Genomic DNA, 21756 nt, shown 5'->3' on the forward strand with positions numbered 1-21756 from the left:
TAGAATGAAGTCTCATCTCGTCGTACTGTAGCCAGTATCACACACACACACACACACACACACACACACACACACACACACATATATATATATATATATATATATATATAATGTAAATTTTCACTCACATTTTTTTTGCCGAGACGACTCGTTTCTGTGTTCCTTACACTTCCTCAGTCGGCATAATCCATTTGCAATGTCCGTAGAAAACTCCAAACTAAAGTTGTTTCGCTGTGTAGTGGTGATTAGTTTTATATATATATATATATATATATATATATATATATATATATATATATATATATATACGTGTGTGTTTGTGTAAGTAATATATTTATGTACAGTGTGTATATGGGTGTGTGTGTGTGTGTGTGTGTGTGTGAGTGTGTATGTGTAATTGGATGCGTGTGAGCTTTTGTTCGTATGTCTGAATCTGCACTGTGTAATGCTTTTTACTGATAGTCAATGTGAAGCGCTTCGAAGCTTCGGCGTAAGCGCTATATAAATGTTCATTTATTATTATTATTATCATAGATTTTTGAGATCGTCTAATCAATATTTTTGTGTAGTCATTAATCCTTTTCCGTTACTTCCACGCTTTAAACAAATATCAAACCAATCCACCAAATTGTGAAGGGAAGCCCGTTTGACATTTACTTTAGCTCAAATTTAGTCGCATTTTTGTCTCAATTGTCAAAGGGGTATCAGAATTGAAACAACGGTGTCCGAATTGGAACGAATGACAAGGTAACATAAATCTTGGCCAAACACACAAATAAAGTCTGATAATGGATAAATTATATTTTACCTAATTTATTTTGCAATATGGTATTTACAACTCATGCAACAGTTATCTTTACAATTACTCTCGCTGTGTGGTCATTGGAAGACATTGAGATGCGAAGGCTATAACTTCGGGTGTCCGCATTGAAACACTCTACCCTACTGTCATCCTGTGAAACACAAATACACATACACACACACACACACACATTTTAATATTTTGACAAGATAGTGTCTCGTTCAAATATCGGTCTATTTAAATGATCTTCAGTGAGTTCATTGAAGTCCCAGGTTTGAGAGTTTTTGTCAATATGAAGGTCATTTTAATCAATCGAAATTTGAAGGACGAGTCTTTTGGCCAATAATGGTATGTGGGGTTTGTGTGGGTTTTTTTTTTTTTTTTTTTTTTTTTTTTATTTTATTTTTTTTTTTTTTTTGGGGGGGGGGGGGGGTTCAAGTATCTACAGCAATTAACAATCGAGGGCAATGCAGATACAGTAATATCGACCCTGGTCCCTTAGCGTGTTAAGCAAGTTCTCTACCAACTGAGCTATTTGAACCCCAACAATATTCTATAGATAGAACGAAGATGACGTCACTCATGTCTTTGTAATTGTTTTTTGCCATCCACGTTTATGAATAATTCTCACTAAACTGTATGAACCACACTATAAAAGTTCATGGTTACACAAAGTTTTGTGTGTTGGTCCATTTTACTTCCGGATGGCAATGTTGTGAAATTCTTTGCCAAGCGCATACTATCGATACCTATTTTCTATTATCTTTCAATTGTTATATCACCGTATTAAAACGGTATGATGTAGGATCCACAACATCTTATATAATGAGTGTAAGATGAACTAGAGTGATACGAAATACGAAATTTGTGTCTTTTGCAATGTAAGAAAGTATATCGGAATCTATTCCTTTTGACATGAATAAAAATAATCCCAAGTTCCAGCAGAGATAGCTCAGGGTGTAGAGCACTCGCTTGGCACGCAAAGAGACCGAGCTTGGATCCTAGTGAAGTCGAGATAGTTTTTCCTGATCTTTGAAGTCGAGATAGTTTTTCCTGATCTTTTTGTCATATATATATATATATATATATATATATATATATATATATATATATATATATATATATATATATATATATAATATAAATTGATTCACTCACTTATATGGCCGAAACACATGTTTCTGTGGCTTCCATCCACGTCTTCAGTCGGCATATATATATATATATATATATATATATATATATATATATATATATATATATATATATATACATGCGTGTGTATGCGTGTGTGTGTGTGTGTATGTATAATGTGTGTCTAAATATATGCTATCAGTAAGTCATTTCAGATGTTTCAATTATGCAACCCTATCTAAAATGATAGTTCACAATGCTATGTTTCTCTATATTATATCCATTTCCCAAAGGAATAATATGATGATATTATTATTGTTATATCGATACAAAAAGCTTTCAATATTATATCATATATAGGAAAGGCGTTTTAAAAATGTATGGGAGGGGGTGGGGGTTCGGGACTGACGTTGTAAACCCACATGTCGACCCATTTTCATTAGCTATATTGAAACATCATGTAATTATTTCGTTGCACTCTGAAATAAACACAAATTAAGAATTTTGGCCAGAAAATTCGTCCTTCAAATATCGATCGATTGAAATGACATCTCATCTTGCTAAAAACTCTCAAACCTGGGACTTCCGAGGAAATCCCAGGTTTGAGAGTATTTAGAAAGATGAGCGTCGTTTTAATCGATCGATATTTGAAGGACGAGTTTTCTGGCCAAATTTTAGAATACGCGTTTTGTCCAGAGTGCGGTAGATCAGAGGTGTATGATATTATTCAAACTCGTTAATAGCTCCTGGGGGTGGTTTTGTTGTTTTGTAGTTTTATTATAAATAAGTGCGAATCTGACACGATGTGAAAAAAAAAAATGAAATTAACGAGGTGTATGTGTCTGTGTATGTGTGCGCATGTGTGTGCGTGTGTGTGTATGAGTGTGTTGTGTGTGCGTGTGTTTGGTTGTTGTGTGAGTGATCTTTTAATGATTCGAATGCTGGTGGTGTTCTTTATTTGCTGCGATGGTTTTGTTTGGAATGGTGGTGATGATGATGATGATGAAGATGATGATGATGATGATGATGATGATGATGATGATAATGATGATACCGATGATGATTTTTTTCTGAATGCTGTAATGTAAGTTGGGTAAAAAAAAAATACCCAACTTTTTCTTAGCTGCATTTAGTAATACCAAAATAAGGCCACGATTTACCACAAACTGTCCGAACAATCAGAGATAAGCATTACCTCGCTAGAATTAGGGGTGGGAGTTGGGGGGGGGGGGTGGCATAAAATTAGCCTCGAAGTAAAAAAAAATATACATTATCATAGACAAGAGACTCTCAAACATATAGACCAAAGGACTGGTTTCACACACACACTCCCAAAGATGCAGGAACCAAAAGTGTAGAGAGTGTGATATCAAACCTTTTCTTCTTGTCACTTCAGATGTATTCTGTCTCTGTATTTTAATTTCTGAATTTGTTATAGATAGAATGCGCTTGGCCAAGGAGTTCACAACATTGCCATCCGGAAGTATAGCGGACCAACACACAAACTCTGTGTAACCATGAACTTTTATAGTCTGGTTAATACAGTTTAGTGAGAACAACTCACAGACGCGGATGGCAAAAAACAATAACAAAGGCCTGAGTGACGTCATCTGCATACTATCTATACGTTCCGAACAGTGACAAAAACTCCCCATTGTATACAACAAGGAGACAATAGGAACCATAACACAAGAGGTGATACGATGTGTCAGATGATATCGTGCAGGCCATAAAACATGATCAATTCACATTATGATTAGTGAACATGTACAGCATAGTGTGACGCTTGTTGTCGGTAGGATGGCGTTGGTTGCCAAGAAGATGAAGAAGACGAGGAGGACAAGGAGGAAGAAACGAAGGGAAGGGAGTTGTAGTAGTTGTAGTAGTAATAGTAGCAGTAGTGGTAGTAGTAGTAGTAGTAGTAGTAGTAGTAGTAGTAGTAGTAGTAGTAGTAGTAGTAGTAGTAGTAGTAGTAGTAGAAGTAGTAGTAGTAGTAGAAGTAATTGTAGGAATAGTAGTGATAGTAGAAGAAGAAGAAGAAGAAGAAGAAGAAGAAGAAGAAGAAGAAGAAGAAGAAGAAGAAGAAGAAGAAGAAGAAGAAGAAGAAGAAGAAGAAGAAGAAGGAGAAGGAGAAAGAAGTATTAGTAGTAAGAAGGAGAAGAACAGGAGGAAATGATTGCAAGAAACGATACAGTAGACGAAGATAATGTAGATGAGATGCTGACGATGATGATGATGATGATGATGATTATGATGATGATTATGATGATTATGATTAAGATGATGATTATGATGATGATGGTGGTGGAGGAGTGGGGTATGATGATTAGGACGATGAAGAAGAGGAGGAGAAAAAAAGAGGAAAGGGAATAAAATTAAATTTGGGGCTTTGTTGTCCATATTTGTATGTGTCATTATCAGCTCAAAATCTATACGTGAAAATTGTCATTAAAATCTATTTTTAACACCCAGTCCAAATTGTATTTTGGCCAAAAATCAATAACCATGAGCGTGAATCTTGGAAAAACCGACGTTAAAACAGGAGCGCCTTAAGGCACTATCCTCACAGCGAATATATTATTTTTAAGCCGAGGTACAAGTAGCAAATCAAGTTCAACATTTTAAATTATTCCATCTCACAACTTCTGGGGTTTGCCGGAAGGAGTTTTAACAACCGAACGCTGATAGATTCAACAAGGGAGCAAGAGCAATCAAGCCATTTCGCTCTCTTATGTATTCAAAAACATACGAACCTGTTAGACATTTAAAGACAGAAATGGGAAAAGCTTCGATAATAGGTTTTGTTGTTGTTGTTGTTGTTGTTCTTGTTGTTGTTGAGATGAATAAACTTTAAGAAGTTTAAAGAAGGTTATGGGGTAAACTCTGATATTACGTTTGTTGTTGTTGCTGTTGGTTTTTGTTGTTGCTGTTGTTAATACAATTTTAGACACATAAAGGTGTAAATGGGGGTACGCTCTGATTTTAAGTTTGTTGTTGTTGTTGTTGTTGTTGTTGTTGTTAATAAACTTGTAGACACTAAAAGGCATACAGGGGGGGGGGGGGGCAGGCTCTGAGTTTAGGTCTGTTGTTGATGTTATTGTTGTTGTTTTCGTTGTTGAGGTGAATAGACTTGTATACATTAAATTGGCATAAATGGAAGTAAGCTTTGTTTATCTACGATCTGTCAATCTATCTATTTATCTATCCATCTATGAAATAGCTCCTTTTATCAATTTCATAAATCGCCACTTTTATCAAAAATTTGAGCACTATTATTTCATATATATATATATATATATATATATATATATATATATATATATATGATGTGTGTGTGTGTGTGTGTGTGTGTTGATCCATCTATCTCACACACATACACTATAATATATCTATGTGGGTGATATCACCTAGCGCCAACCGCAGCGCAGAGTCGAAATCTGAGCATGCGTAAGGTAATTTGATCAAGGTCAAAGTCACAGTGAAAAGGTTTCATGTTTTAAAAGTGGAGTGAATTAATGATTTGCTATATCACGTCCGCCCAGCAACGAGCAGCTTGGTTCTAAACAAAGAAAATCGGTACTTTTTAGTCTTCATGCTGGCTAGAACTTTATCATATGTCATGTGATCAGAATGTATAAAAGTCAAAACATGATTAGATTTATAATGTTTTTCTCCTCTGGATACACTTTTATGCTTGTCGGAGAAGTATTTCACAAGGGCGTCCGCTATTATTCCGATAGTTAAGAACCAGTTACTAAGTTACTCTGCGTCATTACGAGAAAAGTGACGTTACGACTGTTGAAGCCTATTTTAAATCTGTAAAAACGACAGGCCTTCCTCTGGCCCGGAGCGATGTCGGCAATCAGGTGTATTACATGGAACCATTTTAGCAATGGCAAATTCGATGAATTTGATTTCTTAAAAGCAACTGTGCTCGTAGTAAAGACCTGATTTTGATTATGTAGAGGTTTAGTCTGACCACATTCTGACCACCTGTTCACATTCTGTTAGATCTTTCTGAAAGTACCTTGCGATAGACTATATATATATATATATATATATATATATATATGTGTGTGTGTGTGTGTGTGTGTGTGTGTGTGTGTATAAACAGGGATAAATTCCGGATCCATGAGCATTGTGACCTTGAAGGAAGGACTACTATGTCACAATTAAATTACACATCTATTCTTTTAAATAAATAGGGTTGGGGTTAGCATTCCTCAGTACAGCCCATGTTTAATTATTTGCCAACGAGCACAAAACTACTGACAAATCTAAACATTATAAAACTTTTTTTCGCAGATTGATAGACGAGTAACTTGCAAACCGTTTATGTATTCATTTTGAATTAAGGGTATTTCCAACCATCCGTTGCACCAAACGATTATTTAGAAAATCTGCTAGATCGGTCCTTAATTTGACCTTGGCCTTGGGAATCTTCATCTGGTCACCCTGCACCAGATCCGTTTGCACGCACCTAAAGACGTTATTACCGGGCCAATCTTATCGTTAATGGCTCAAATATTCGTATAGATCTATGTTGATTTTACACAATACAGTTGTATTATAATTGAAATAGATGGGTGCACGCCTGTACCTAGCTGTCTTTATTTCCCCACAAATATTGTGGGTTTTCGACTAGAAGATTAAAAAGATATTTCTTCTTCATCTTCTTCCATTAAGGCCAAACCCTATACACTGGCCTAATAACCCCCATTTTAATAATTACGAGTAATTTAGCACATCGAAAAATAAACGTCACGAAAAATCGATTTGGAATAATTGTTGTATTCAGGAGAAATATGTTAAGACTATATATATATATATATATATAATATTTATCCTTCAGGAGTAAAAGTTAATTTTTAAAGTATGAATTATGAGTGATATAATCGTGACAGTATTTCATTTTTCAATAAATTACGCGTATCAGGTCAATGAACGGATCCACAGGATTTGGCTTTGAAAAGGAAAAGCTTTATGGCTTAAATTTTATAAGCCAATGTCAGATCAAAATCGGTTGTGGATTCTGTACAATTTCTCAACCAAATCCAATTTTGCTTCGATGAAAATCAATAACCATGTGTGAGAATCTAGTGAAATCGCCATAAAGACATGAGCGCCTCAAGGCACTGTTCTGGCACCGTATTTATTTTCAAAATATACAACTTGATTTTGAAGTGTCAAACCAAATTTCAAGGATATAGGAAATTAAGACAAGATTTGATCCACCGACCATCGATATGTAATGACGTGTCATCAGTATCTACGATTATCGTTTTCATATTGAAAATTCCAGAAACTGGGGCGATGCTCCTCTTTTTCAGCCTCCTTCCTTTTCCCGTCACATCCGCCCAGCAATGAGCAGCTTGGTTCTAAAGAAAGAAAATCGGTACTTTTTAGTCTTCATGCTGGCTAGAACTTTTTCACATCTCATGTGATTAGATTGTCTAAAAGTCAAAACATGATCAGATTTATAATGTTTTTCTCCTCTGGATACACTTTTATGCTCGTCAGAGAAGTATTTCATAAGGTCGTCCGCCATTGTTCCGATTGTTTAGACCAGTTACTAGGTGACTATACGTCATTACGAGTTAAGTGACGTCACGACTTTTGAAACCTATTTGACTTCGTTAATTTAAAAGGGCTCCGATAATTCAGTTGGTAGAGTACTAACATCACATAGAAAGGAACCGAGATCGATGACAGGTGCAGTTAATTTTTTTCTGACCCCACTTTCCATCAATCCATCAGAAATAGGGTAGCTGAGTCTATTTGATCTGGCGGAAAGTGCTTTACAATAAACTAGCGTCTTATTAAAAGATAGCAAGCAATTGTTATTGTTCGTTTCACGCTACATAAACCAAGCTAAACTCTAGTTCCATGCGCCTAATAACTGACTCTAAAAGTCTACTAATATAAAGGAATGCTAAATTCAAAACGTTGTTTGGTTCGCGCTGTCTCCGTCTATATGATTCACATTCACTCACTTTATTTTTTTTTCTCCTTTATTTTTCTCTCCACGCAAAAGGGTTAATAAAATATATATTTTACGGTTAATGCGCGCGCATATCCACGTGTGGGCCTGTGTATGTGCATGAATGTGTGTGTTTGCGCGTGTGTGTGTGTGTAAGTGTGTATTTGTGTGTATTTGTTTTATTTGTATGAAAATAATTCAATAACCACATTGATGATTTCAAATAATATTGAAATGTGATATTACGCTATGCGAATCATAGTGTGGATATTTCTTTCTTCGCATTAAGTTGGATGACAGATAATAATAAATATGTTATGCTCCAATGGCTGCTGTCAAACGAAAGATGAGATGAACTATAATCATTATTAACACAAACGCAACCCTCATATCTTTTTGATTATATCATCACCATTTTAATCTTCATAGTTGTTATCAACACCTTTATCGTCGTCGTTATTATCAGCACCATTATGATGATGATAATAATAATAATGATGATGATGATGATGATGATGATGATCATCATCATCATCATCATCATCATCATCATCATCATCATCGTCATAATTATTTTCATCAGTGTAATCAACGTCATAGTTATCGTCGTCAACACCATAAAGTTCCAATCAACAAATCCAGTGTCACAACAAATTATTCTCAATCTCAATCTCTATTCCAGAAACGCCACGGCCAAGAAACCTTCTTTGATTCACTTTCGGAGATAACGTAGTGTGTCCCAACAACAAAGACCAGCAATCATGTATGAGATGATGAAAGCGTACTTCAGTCAAAAAAAGCGGTGCAAGCTTTTGGATGACCGACTTCAGGCAGGTTTATCCGAGGACGAGAGGGCGTTCTTGGAGGCCGCAGAGATTGGCAACGTGGATGTTGTTAAAGGTAAAACCAATTTAATTGTTTAGAAAGGAGATAAATCGCTAATTCAATAGGAAAATTATCTAAGAAATATTATTCATTATAATAATAATGAAAATTAGTGAACTACTACTCATAAACGCGGATGGCAAAAAACAATAACAAACACCCGAGTGACGTCAACTTCATTCTATCTATAATTTTGAGTGTTGGTACGATATATCCAGCTGGCGGATGTTGTGAGTATTTTGGCTAAACCTATAGCATTAATAGAATTAACAAATACGTTGATTTATCCAAATCTGTTTTAAAAGAATGAACACCAAAAGTTTCTCTCTTCTGAATGTGTTAGAGTACAGATTGAACCTGTTTCACAATACACAGTTCTGATAGCCGACACATATTATATTTTATTTCGTGTCGGATTTGTGAATTTTACAATGATGGGGCACATCTACCTTTTTTATTTTTTTTCCCCAAAATATGACCTGGAGACCCGAAGACCAGCCTAAAGATAAACGTTTACACACGAGTTATGTAATGCATGGTTTCTAATATCGTAATGAATGGCAAATATCAGCCCTCTGACAACAAAACAATCACCGGAGTACCGTTGAACCGATGACTCCCATAGCATTAATAATCGACAGCTCAGTTAATGAATTCCGGGATATAGATAGTATGCGCTTGGCTAAGAAGCTCACAACATTGCCATCCGGTAGTATAACGGACCAACACACATAACTATGTGTAACCTTGAATTTTTATAGTCTGGTTAATACAGTTTAGTGAGAATTACTCATAATATACGCGGATGGCAAAAAATAAATAAACAATAACAAAGGCCGGAGTGACGTTAACTGCGATCTTTATAACGACTTAGAATTCGAAGATCGTCTGTCGGGAAATAATCAATTGTCAATAACGACAGACATTAATTGATCTTTAATTGATCTTTAACTCATTTAGCTCATTTAGCTCAAGCATATAAAAGTTCGTTCTATCATAACAAAGTACTTGCAAAAGACTAAGGGCTAACCCACACCAGAGACTGACTCCCGACCCGGCACTGCCGTCTCTGCCATCATCCGGATAAAGACTAAGGGCACGGACAAAATACTAAGACGAAAGAGAAGAGCCACTAGACCTACCCATATCAAGCTCGAAAAAAAAAACGACAGAGGACATCGGGTGATTGGCATGGGTATGTCTAGCGGCTCTTCTCTTTATTCTTAGTATTTTGTCCGTGCACGACGTCTTTATCCGGAAGACGGCAGAGGACGGCAGTGCGGGGTCGTCGGATTCAATCTCCGATGTCAGCTAGCACTAAATGTTGATCACATAGATATGTGGCCCATTGTCTCAACAGATTCCGAAAGAATTTCAAGGCGACGACCACCAAAACAAAGTGAATAGTGAGTTGTATTCAATAAGTCTTCTAATGGGATAAGTTGTTTCCCTAAGCACTATTAATGACAACTTGCCTGGCAACTTGTGAACCGAAAACTGACAGATTACTCTCGAGCCCACACATGAGGAATGGAAATGGAATAAGCCAACAGGAGGGGAACTAATTGAAGATCCCTGTAAACGTCTCCCAGGTCTACAGGATCAACCAAGAAAATACTGGGTAGCTGCAAAAAGACTACGGTCCAAACATACAAGAACAACTGCCAACATGTACAAATGGGAGCTCCAAGAATCACCAACATGCCCAAACTACAACCAAGCACCAGGAGATGCAAACCACCTCGTACTAGATTGCCCATAGACAAAACTGGAAGGGGGATTTGAAACCATCAACAAATATGATGATGACTTCCGAACCTGGATTGATACCGTGAACATAGAAGTGTAGCCGAACGATACTACTACATTAGCTGCGACAAAACACAACGCTTAGTCAAATTCTTTACGATCTCCGAACGGTATTTTGTTGGGGAGTACCAGATGTATGGAATTGGCTTGAACATTGAAATGATAAGAAATATATGATCAGTCTTCTCAAAATGATTTATTTCAAGGTGAACCAGATAAGGATAGAGTAAAAAAAAAAAGAGTTTTGTATAGCGCAATATCCACTAAATGTGCTCAAAACGCTTTACAAGGGATCCCTGGTCAACAGCAACATTTAACATGTAGGACGGGACATGCAGCCTGGTAGGCGATAAAACAATTTTTCGGACTAAGACAACGCTGTTAACGGCCAGGTACTCATTTTACACCAATAAAGAGCATTTTCCAAGGACTCAACTATGCGCTGAGCGCGAAGCTCGAACCCAGGACCTTCCGATCCGAAAGCGAGTGTCATACCACAAGATCACATAGCCGCACATATAGTAGTGTGTACGTTAAGCAGTAAAATTTCACTGGAACTATGCACTTCTTAGTTAAAGCAAACCGCTTTTATACAATACTCAGGAGACCGTATATGCACTTCTTAGTTAAAACAAACCGCTTTTATACAATACTCAGGAGACCGTATAGAATGCATTTTTAAATAGAGGCAAGCTTTATTGTCATTATTTGTGGAATATCCACCGCAAGAAGTAGGTCATCAGTTCTGTATAATTAGCAGCTACTGTCTGTCTGTTTGTGTGTGTGTGTGTGTGTATATATATATGTGTGTGTGTGTGTGTGTATTCGATGTTAGCGGACAAACGCATTGACCGATTTTCACCAAAATGGGCACAGACCTAGCTACCTGTATTTGCAGTCTGATAACCCAAATACTTATGGGCTCATTCTTGGTCATGGAAATACTCTCAAACCAACGCCAAATATACTTCATTATAACACTGTTGAATCAAGCCCGTAATTAAGTTCGGCTATCAGACCTGCAAATATGTGAACGTAGGGATAAAGTAATTTCAAGTTGAAGTAATCAGAAACATGAAACTTTTAGTTTCACAATTTTAAGAAACTAAATTAATTGTATCCTATAAACCTTAAAGACTATGCCGACGCCTCATATCCTTGACTAAAAAGAAAATAATAAAAATAAAAAGTAGAAAATAGAGCTTTTGTATAGCACAATATCCACTAAATGTGCTAAAAGCGCTTTGCAAAGAGCCGTTAATAAAAAACAACACGTAACATGTAGAACGAGACATGACGCCTGTTAGGCGATATTACATTTTTTCCCGACAGAAACAACGCTGTTAACGGCAAGGTACTCATTTTACACATGAGTACGTTGAGAGAATGTGTGAGTAAAGAGCCTTTTCCAAGGACTTAACTATGCGACGAGCGAGGCTCGAACCTAGGATCTTCCGATCCGAAAGTGAGTGTCATACGACAAGACACATAGCCGCACAATTCAGAGTCCAAAATCTAAATAATTCCAACATGAAACCGCTTTGAGGCGGTGGGTCACACATCATTCCGATGAGATTATTTTTTCTTTATTATCTATCTGGAGAAGCCATCAAATTCAAACTCAGACATCGGTCACAAAGTAAACAACAGGGGCTTCGTTACTTGTTCAAGATAGGAATGAGGAGACGACAGCGGCGAGGTTCATCTAAGCCAGATCCTGTCCTGATGGTATCAAGCAATATCCAGTCGGATATCTCACAATCAGTTTATTTTTTTGTTGTCAACGGTTGTTTTGATCAGTGAAAATTCGTCCGTTTTCCATAAAAGCAAAGTCAATATTTCATGGCCTGGGGATTAACTGAAGGGTGGTTTTCCTAGACTTTAAGTCGATTTTTCTAATAAAAAATTTGAGTTTCCATCCATGAGATAGATTGAAATGTAAATTTTATTTTAAGCATCAAATGGCACAAGAATTCCCTTAGTTTTGTGTGAATTTGAAGTTTAAATATGATTAAATAATAGACCGATTGAGACATTTTTCCTGGAAAAAATCATCAATATCTCAAAATGGGGAAAAACGGAGTTAGGGAGTTTTGGAAAACCAATCTTCTTCAACTTGAGAAAATAAATGATTTAAAGCTTATATTAGGCTATCTAATAATTGCATATAAAATTCAACCATTCTTCAGTACACGACTTTTGATCAAATTTCCCGATTTAAACAAATCTTTTGTCTGATGAATCCATTTAAAATCTGATTGTCATGAATGAGATATCTCAAAATCTGTCAAAAGTGGAGATAAACCCAGTTAATCCTTAACCCATGATTTCCTGGCTGACGTTCAATTTGGTGGACACAAAGTCTCAGTGATCTCTTTGCGTCCATCCCAAGAGGTTGTGTTGCAAGGCCATAAATGTCAGACCGTAGTCGTGACATCACAAGCAAAATCAATCGAATCATTATGGCATTCTCCACAACAGAAATGTCTCTGGGCGCCATTGTGCCCTTTTCAATGACCATACCTGTGGCATTAGAATGTAGGAAACATCGGTGCTCTGGGACGCATAATACCCAATTTCAGAAATGGCAATATTAGCTCATTGTCTGCCAAGATGAGGCTTTACATTTCCTTTTTGTTGTTTAGGGGATACGATAATTATGCATTCCAATACGTTTGTTGTAGAGATTTTTATTCATCTTTTCTTTTCATCTACGTTTACTTTCTAGTGTCAAAACACTAGGGATAATGTGAGTGTGACCAAAAACAATGGAGCAACATGAATATCGATCGCTACCTACAACAACATTCTCTCAGAGTTATAGAGCACAGATAAAGTATTAGTAATGCTAAGCTGCTAGAATGTGTGGACTGTGGAAAGAAGATGAAGAAGGGTTTGGAGCGAAATAAATCTTTTAAAAATTCCCATGTTTCATTTCATAGGGAAAATTTGTCTCTAAGGCCTATTCTAAGAGAAGACTGCAATAACCCAGGCGTGCAGCGCCGCAAATTGAGCAAGGGCGAGGTGATTTGCTCAAGGCCACACAGACATAGAATTTGAAACGACTTTTTTTTGGGGTAGTCATGGAAAGCTCATACGATAGATTAACGATCTTCCCGGCCAGCCGAAATTATCATACCAGTAAGGTCGCGGGTTCGATCCCCCTTCGCCGCCGCGAAGTTATTATTCTCTGTTGTCTCCTGGCACTTTCCTACTCACTTCATTTCTTGTTATTATTTCCATAACCAACATGAACACTAAACTTTTAGGACAAGACATGGCGTTTGTTCGGTGATGTTACAATTTTTTTTTCTCCAGAGAAAACTCTGTTAAAGGCCAGGTAGCCTACTCGTTTTACACGGCGAGAGAATGTGAATAAAGACTTGTTTCAAGGACTCAACCATGCGCTGCTCAGAGCGTGACTCAAACACTGTGTGAGACATTTCACAAGTCCACATAGCCGCAATTATCATTCGGATTTCAGAATATTTGACATGTTTATAGTTATTTTTATCGATTGATGTAACATAACGTAATGAAACTTCTATTAAGCTGCTTCATGAAAACACAACAGAGCAGCTGTTACTTGGTATTGTTTAATAGATGCGTAGAGTAATTAATAACTGTTATTATAACTATTGTGCATATGGTTCGTTTAACCAGTTCACAGAAGTACTAACTCTAGAAAAAACATATTCAAATTTTTGGCCAGAAATCGTGTCCCTCAAATATCGATCAATTTAAATGATTCTCATCTTGGCAAAAATAATCTCAAACCTGGGACTTGGCAACGTCCCAGATTTGAAAGTTTTTGATAAGATGGGGGTCATTTAAATTGATCAAAATTTGAATGGTGATTTTTTTTTGACAAACATTTAGAAAATAGTTTTTTTTTTTTCCAGAATGCAAATGTGTCCTGGTTAAGCCTGTATGAGTTGCACAATGATTAAATATAGGATAACATTGAAAGTCGCTATAATAGCAGTAGCAACAGCAGGGATCACTGTAGATTCATTGTGGTTAAGCTGGGCTTTAGATGAAGTAGTAGTAGTAGTAGTAGTAGTAGTAGTAGTAGTAGTAGTAGTAGTAGTAGTAGTAGTAGTAGTAGTAGTAGTAGTAGTAGTAGTAGTAGTAGTAGTAGTAGTAGTAGTAGTAGTAGTAGTAGTAGTAGCAGTAGAAGTAGTAGTCGTAGTTATGCTCATCATTTCAATTTTTCAGGGTCTGATTCATCCCGACATAATACCGATTTGAGACAATGGGTCTCATAGGTAGACAGCCTTCTCAAAATGGTATTTTGTCAGGGTGAAACTGATACTTAATATAATATTATTTTGGTTTGAGTAGAGAAAATACCCCGTCATTAACCAGTTAAATGCTGTACTCTGGAAATAGACGTATTTAAAATTTTGGCCCAAAAATTCGTCCTTCAAATATCGATCGATTTTAATGACCATCATCTTGTCACAGGTTTTATTAAAGACTTGGTGAGGTCCCAGGTTTAAAATTTTTTGCAAAAATGAGGGTCAATTAAATCAATCGAAATTTGTAGGACTAGTTTTCTTGCCAAAACGTTTAATTAGCTTGTCTTTCCAGAGCACGACAGTTAACATGTTAGGAGAGAAGACTTAAAGCTGTGTTTCTTAAACTTTAGAATTGATAAAATTCCAATCACTTTTACAGTCGCATCATATTATGTTGACAATCGTCTCCAAACGGTAAATTTATGATTGGATTAATACGGTTCTGGCAAAATGCACTTTTTGCAGGTCTGATAATTGATAACCCAATTCATTTATAAATGTATGGGCTCATCACTGTTGTAATGGATATATCAAAAATTGACGGAACATATTGCATATGTTAAACCGGGTCTTTAATTACACTCGGATGTCCGACCTGCATATATGTAGACGTTGTTTAGACACATAATCAAACATTGGCACAATGGGTGGTCGCCTACCACCCGTTTGATGACTATTCTATCTACTATGTAATATATACGGGTGTTATTGCTTTGTCATTGAATGTAACTAGCAATAATTTATTTGCCACGCCTTTTTCTATGAATGCTTTAACTCTTTCCTTACCGATCATTTTCAGTATTTTCCCAAAATGACAGGCTTACCCAGCAGAAAATTTGATTTTTAAAACTCAAACAAGCTCCCTACAAAACAACGTTATGTTCTTATTAATTAATCAAAGATCATTCTTCAAATTTTTGTGATGTACGAAATAGATTTGAATAAGAACAAATGTATGTTGTGTCGTAACAAATGTGACGATTTTGCTGCAGATGGTAAGGAGAGGGTTAACAAGAAAATGACGTAGGAGAAACGTAGATTTTAAAAATAATTTGTGTTCAACTATTCATCTATCAAATGTCCCTCAGATTGGAAAAAACAATCAAACCTGGGACTTCACGAAGTTTTCCATCAAATCTCAGGTTTGAGAGAGGTTTTTGCCAAGTTGAAGGTGATGTAATTCGATTGCTATTTGAAGGACGAATTATCAGACCAAATGTTAAAATTCGTGTTTTTCCTAGCTACGACAGTTAACTTTTTAACGTACTTACGGGAGTTCCGTCTCCCTACAGAGGTTGAATGTCATGGAACGCCATTCTTTACGCTCAAGGGCCATTACCGAGCAGTCGATTATCTTTTTGTCAGTTGTTGCCTCCACATTTCCTATCCAGAACTTCCTTGGTTTGCCCCGTGCCTTTCTGCCAGCTAGTTAAAGTCGAGTGCATCTTAAAATGAATATTTTAGAGTAATCCGCTAACGTTCCAGTTGTCCAACTCTCATTAAGATTGCACGGCGTCTATTTCGCAAAAGCATTGAAAAAGGCGAATAATAGCTGTCAAAGTAAACTATGGGCATGGAGAAATGGGGGGAAAGATGTACTTTTGTTTGAATAAATAAATTATGAGACGATGATGGTCTTATTATTAGGGGAATGTGCTTGTAATCAATTATGTCCCTTTATTATGGCAAACACCGCGGCCAGTGTTGCTGTTGGCCAGAAACCATTTGTAAAGCGCTTTGAGCACGTTTAGTGGATATTGCCCTATATATAAAAGCTCACTTCTTTATTTTGTTAATAGGTTTTTTTTTTCAATTACAGTTGATTCAACAACTAGAAAAGAGGCATTTGAAAAAAAAAAAATATATATATATATATAGACACCAAAACACCAAACGAAATAAAAATATTATTGTATCATCAAATGATAACAATGCGATAGAAAGGAGTGGTGACAACAGATAGCCAAAAGAAAAAAAATCGGACCAGCTAGGTTCGAAACACACACACGAACATACACATACACATAACGGATATATATATATATATATATATATATATATATATATATATATATATATATATATATAATCTAAATATCTTATTATAAATTTTAGCGGCCATTCTATTAATTGAGAATGTGCTGTTCATTCATGAGTCAGATTTACTCCCTTTATCTTTATCTCCATATAATTCTATACATCGTGAATAAATAAACGTTGCTGCTAGCTAGGTAAACTTTTTAAAAATCGATCGAGGTTAAAGTGGTACTAATTAAGTAGAATACTGTGACTTAAGAACCATTTCATTACTAGCTAATCAGTATCAGATTGTACTTTGAATACGCTTCAACAGTCATGACGTCACTTCCCTCGTAATGATGCAAGGTAGGTAACTTAGTAACTGGCTCTAAGCTATCGGAACAATGGCGGACGTCCTTATAAAATCATTCTCCGACAAGCATGAAAGCGTATCCAGAGGACAAAAAACATTATAAATCTGATCATTTTTTGACTTTTACATATTCTGATCACAAGACATGAAAAGTTCTAGCCAGTATGAAGAATAAAAAGTACCGATTTTCTTTGTTTAGAACCACGGTGGCCTCCGTTGCTGGGCGACGTGACATCATACTATTGAATCGAATTATCGTCTGTCCTTTCCAGCTTCCGAGAAGAAAATGGTGGTTGATGGTGGAAATACAGTAAGGTTAAAATCACGATTATATTTATTTTGTCAGTCATCTCCATTTGTGTCTTTCACACGGAATAACAAGAACAAACTTAATTGTTTTCATTAGAATGGATGGGCCTTGGGCACTATCTTTTTTCTTCTCAAAACTTCCCATCTCTCTCTCACTCTCTCACTCTCTCTCTCTCTCTCTCTCCTCTCTCTCTCTCTCTCTCTCTCTCTCTATATATATATATATATATATATATATATCTTTCTCTCTCGCTGTATTTCTCTCCCCCCCCCTTCTCTCTCTCTCTCTCTCTCTCTCTCTCTCTCGCTCTCTTTCACATTATATCTCTTTCTCTCTGTCTCTAGCACGCACACACATACAAACACACACTCTCTCTTTCCCTCTCACTCTCTCTCTCTCTCTCTCTCTATCCTCTCTCTTTCTCTCTCTCTATCTATCCCTTAATCTCTCAACATCTCTCTCTCGCTCTCATTCTCATTATCTCTCTTTCTCTTGTCTCTCGCTCGCACACACATACACACACACACACACACTCTCTCTCTCTCCCTCTCTCTCTCTCTGTCTCTCTCTCTATTCTCTCTCTGTCCCTCTCTGTATATCTTTGTATCTCTCCGCTTCTCTCTCTCTCTCTCTCTCTCTAATTCTCATTCTCTCTCTCTCTCTCTTTCTCTCTCTCTCTCTCACTCTCGCTCTCTCTCTCTCTCTTTTTTTTTCTTTCTTTCTTTCTTTCCTTCTCCTTCTCTTCCTCACTCCCTTTTTATCTATCTGTCTATCTATTTATCTATCTATCTATCTATCTATCTATATATCTGTCTATCTATCTATCTATCTATCTATCTATCTATCTATCTATCTATCTATCTATCTATCTATCTATCTATCTATCTATCTATCTTTTTATCTATATAATATGTATTATCATTTTATTTATCTCTATTATATCTATCTATCTATCTATCTATCTATCTATCTATCTGTGTGTGTGTATGTGTGTATGTGTGTGTGTGTGTATATCCAGTTCATAATAAGGAATTGAATCAAACAGAAGCAGTCGGGTAATTATCGATGTAGTCATTAAATATCGACTCAAGTATTTGCACGTGTTTAGACTTGCCCATTCGTTTTCTCAGCCCGGTGCAAGCAAAATTAATCGTAAATAAAGCTACTTAAGTATGCTTTTATAGCAAAATGCTTATCATTGAAAATATTAATGTGTAGCACATGATTTATTTAAAACCATCACAAGTTATACCGGATTTATCTGTTGCAATGAAAATGTTTGATGCAAATGTATGTTTGTTTTTTTTTTTATTTTATGATTGATTTTCTTGCGCTACAATCAAATCAAACAAAAGTTTTCATTCTTGCTTGAAAATCTAGTATTAAATTATCTAAATGTGTGGAAATCATCAAATATGTTGGTAATTTTCTCTGCAACCATAAAAGATAAGCTATTATTAGGCAATACCATTCATAAGCTCACAACGCGTTATAAGGTGTCTGAAGACAACAGCAAAATTTAATATGTTGGCCGAATCATGTCATGTATAATGCGCTTCATCAGTCCTTTTTCAGCAGAGACAAAGCATTTACCAGGCAGTTCATAGCTGATTATGGTGAGACAATGTGAGAAAAGAGTCTTTAAATTGACTCAACGTTGTGTGGTCTACAGCGGGACTCAACCCTGAGACCTATCGGCCAGAAGCAGACTACGGGATGAAAAAGCTGAAAATCCAAAACACCAAAACAAAAAAAAAAAAAACAATTTGCTTGTTCAGTTTGTCTCAGGTATGCCATCCTAAGTTGTCAAAAGTCACACATAATATGTCATCTCAAGATATCAAAACGTCACGCATAATATGTCATCTTAAAATATCAAAACGTCACACATAATATGTCATCTCAATATATCAAAACGCCATACATAATATGTCATCACAATATATCAAAACGTCACACATAATAATAATATGTCATCTCAATATATCAAAACGCCATACATAATATGCCATCTTAAAATATCAAAGCGTCACACGTAATATGCCATCTTTGTAAAATGTTTAACCGCCATCGCATACGCCATCTCACGATGCGTAATAAATTACTTAAGAAATTAAGCCACAGGCACCGGTGTAAGATAAAGAACTGAACAAGTGTGTGTGTGAATGGTGCCAGACAAAGCAAGAAAGAAAAATACAAGAAAAAAGAAAGCATGCCATAAAAAATCAGTCGACCCCGACCGGAGATCGAACCTCATACCTTCCGATTACCAGTAATCAGAAATTCTGAGGTTCGATCCCCAGTCGAGGTCGACTGATTTTTTTGGGGATGTTTTTTTTTTATCATGTAATTTTGTTTATTGCTTTGTCTGACACCTTTCATGCACATCTGTTCAGTTCTTTAATAAATTACTTAACCGATTAATAAATATGGATTACACATTTATTTCGATGTACTCGTGTCCAAACTAAATAACCCAACGCCTCAAAACGATATCATGTCAGTTGTGACCCAGATACTCAAAATAGAATTTTAAGTTTAAAATGACCGGAAATGTCAAATCTTTGAGGAGCAGCGTGGATCAGCGGTACGGTCTATGCTTCTTAACCAAAAGGTAACGAGTTCGATCACCCGCCGCTGCGTTGTGTGGCCTTGAGCAAGTCACCTAGCCATAGCTTGCTTTGCGGCGCTGCACTGCGGCTGACGCCTGAGTTATTCCAGTCTTCCCTTGGAATAGACCCTAAAGACAAATTTCCCCTTGGGGATGAATAAAGGGAATTTTATTTATTTTATTTTTTTATTATTTGTGTTTGTTTCTCCAAAACAAGCACGATTTATTGCCCTCAATACAACATGTAAACTTAATGAGAGCTTCTTAAATTTATCTATATCTTCAATACTTTTTAAAACATTTAAATATGTTTTAACATTAAAGCCAACCCGGCATACTATGATTTTCAGACGAAGAGTCACGTCTAATTTGAAATCCACACATAATATAGAAAATTATGCAATTATTACATTAACTGCCTTCATAAATCTGTAATCATTGTGCCAAAACGCCTTTATTGGCGACCGGCCCAGATATCAAATTAACTTGATTTTAGATGGAAGGCTTACATGCCAAATAATTGTTTTAGCAATAAATTTAGATATCCATGATAGTAGTAGTGATCTCCCATTTCCCTAGTTACCGACGATCATCGACCATGGTTGACAGGATACAAGTTGAAGCCGATATAGGGAATCTTGTCAGTGAATAATAAAACTCACTGTGACAGGAAATTTATTGTAACGAAATTTGCTAATCCAGCATATTTAGTATCTTTAATCTATTATCAAGAATGTGGTTGGAATATCATGAGGATTTTTTATGGCAATAATTGTTATTGGCTGCATACTATCTTTTTTGTCTCTTTAATTTGGTGTCGTTTTGTTTTTGATTTTTTCTTTTTTTTTTTTTTTTTGGTTTTGTTGGGGTTTTTATTTATTTTGCCTTTGTTTTAATTTTTCTTTGTTTTCTTTTTGGTTTCCTTGTTTGTTTTCTTTTTGTTTGTTTTTTCTTGTTTTGTTTCTTTGTTTTTGCTTTGATTTTTGTTGATTTGTTTTTTACGATTTCTAAATAAATTATTTTTCATAACTTATGTTTCTAAGTCTTCCCTACTGTTTCTGCCATTCTCAAAGATATAAGAAAACATTATTTCACTTGACATGTGTGTGAATGAATACTTACCTGGCTATAAACAGTGACGGAAAATACTCGCCGTACCTTTTGTACCAACACTCTTATACTGCCGTTCCTTTACATCAATTTGTACCGACACTCTTATACTGTCATAATTTTACCTCCATTTGTATCGACACTTTATACTGTCTTACATTTACCTCTATTTGTACTGACACTCTTATACTATCGTACCTTTACCTCAATATGTACCGACACTCTTATACTGTCATAACTTTACCTCAATGTGTAACGACACTTTTATACTGTCGTACCTTCACCTCAATGTGTACCGACACTCTCATACTGTCATACCTTTACTCCATTTGTACCGACACTCTTATAATGCCCTTCTCTTTAAAAAAAAACACATAAAAATATTGGTCAGAAAACTCATCCTTTAAATCATCTTACTTCTT

General features: G+C 36.0%; 1 protein-coding gene across 4 annotated transcripts in view; it reads left to right on the forward strand.

Moving 5' to 3' along the window:
* LOC144970510 (short transient receptor potential channel 7-like) overlaps positions 1–21756 on the forward strand; it is a 102280-nt gene that overhangs the window by 16727 nt on the left and 63797 nt on the right. For 3 of the 4 annotated variants that reach the window (XM_078910230.1, XM_078910228.1, XM_078910226.1), the window contains exon 2: positions 8599–8816. In XM_078910230.1, coding sequence (XP_078766356.1) covers positions 8678–8816 — 139 coding nt within the window. In that variant the 5' untranslated portion in view covers positions 8599–8677. Of the gene's footprint in view, positions 1–8564; positions 8817–21756 lie in introns of those variants that run through there. The other variant, XM_078910227.1, reaches the window with a different exon arrangement.

The sequence above is a fragment of the Berghia stephanieae genome, chromosome 4, assembly GCF_034508935.2.
Source record: "Berghia stephanieae isolate SIO BIC M18660-M18661 chromosome 4, UCSD_Bste_1.3, whole genome shotgun sequence".
NCBI classification, from domain to species: Eukaryota; Metazoa; Mollusca; class Gastropoda; order Nudibranchia; family Aeolidiidae; genus Berghia; species Berghia stephanieae.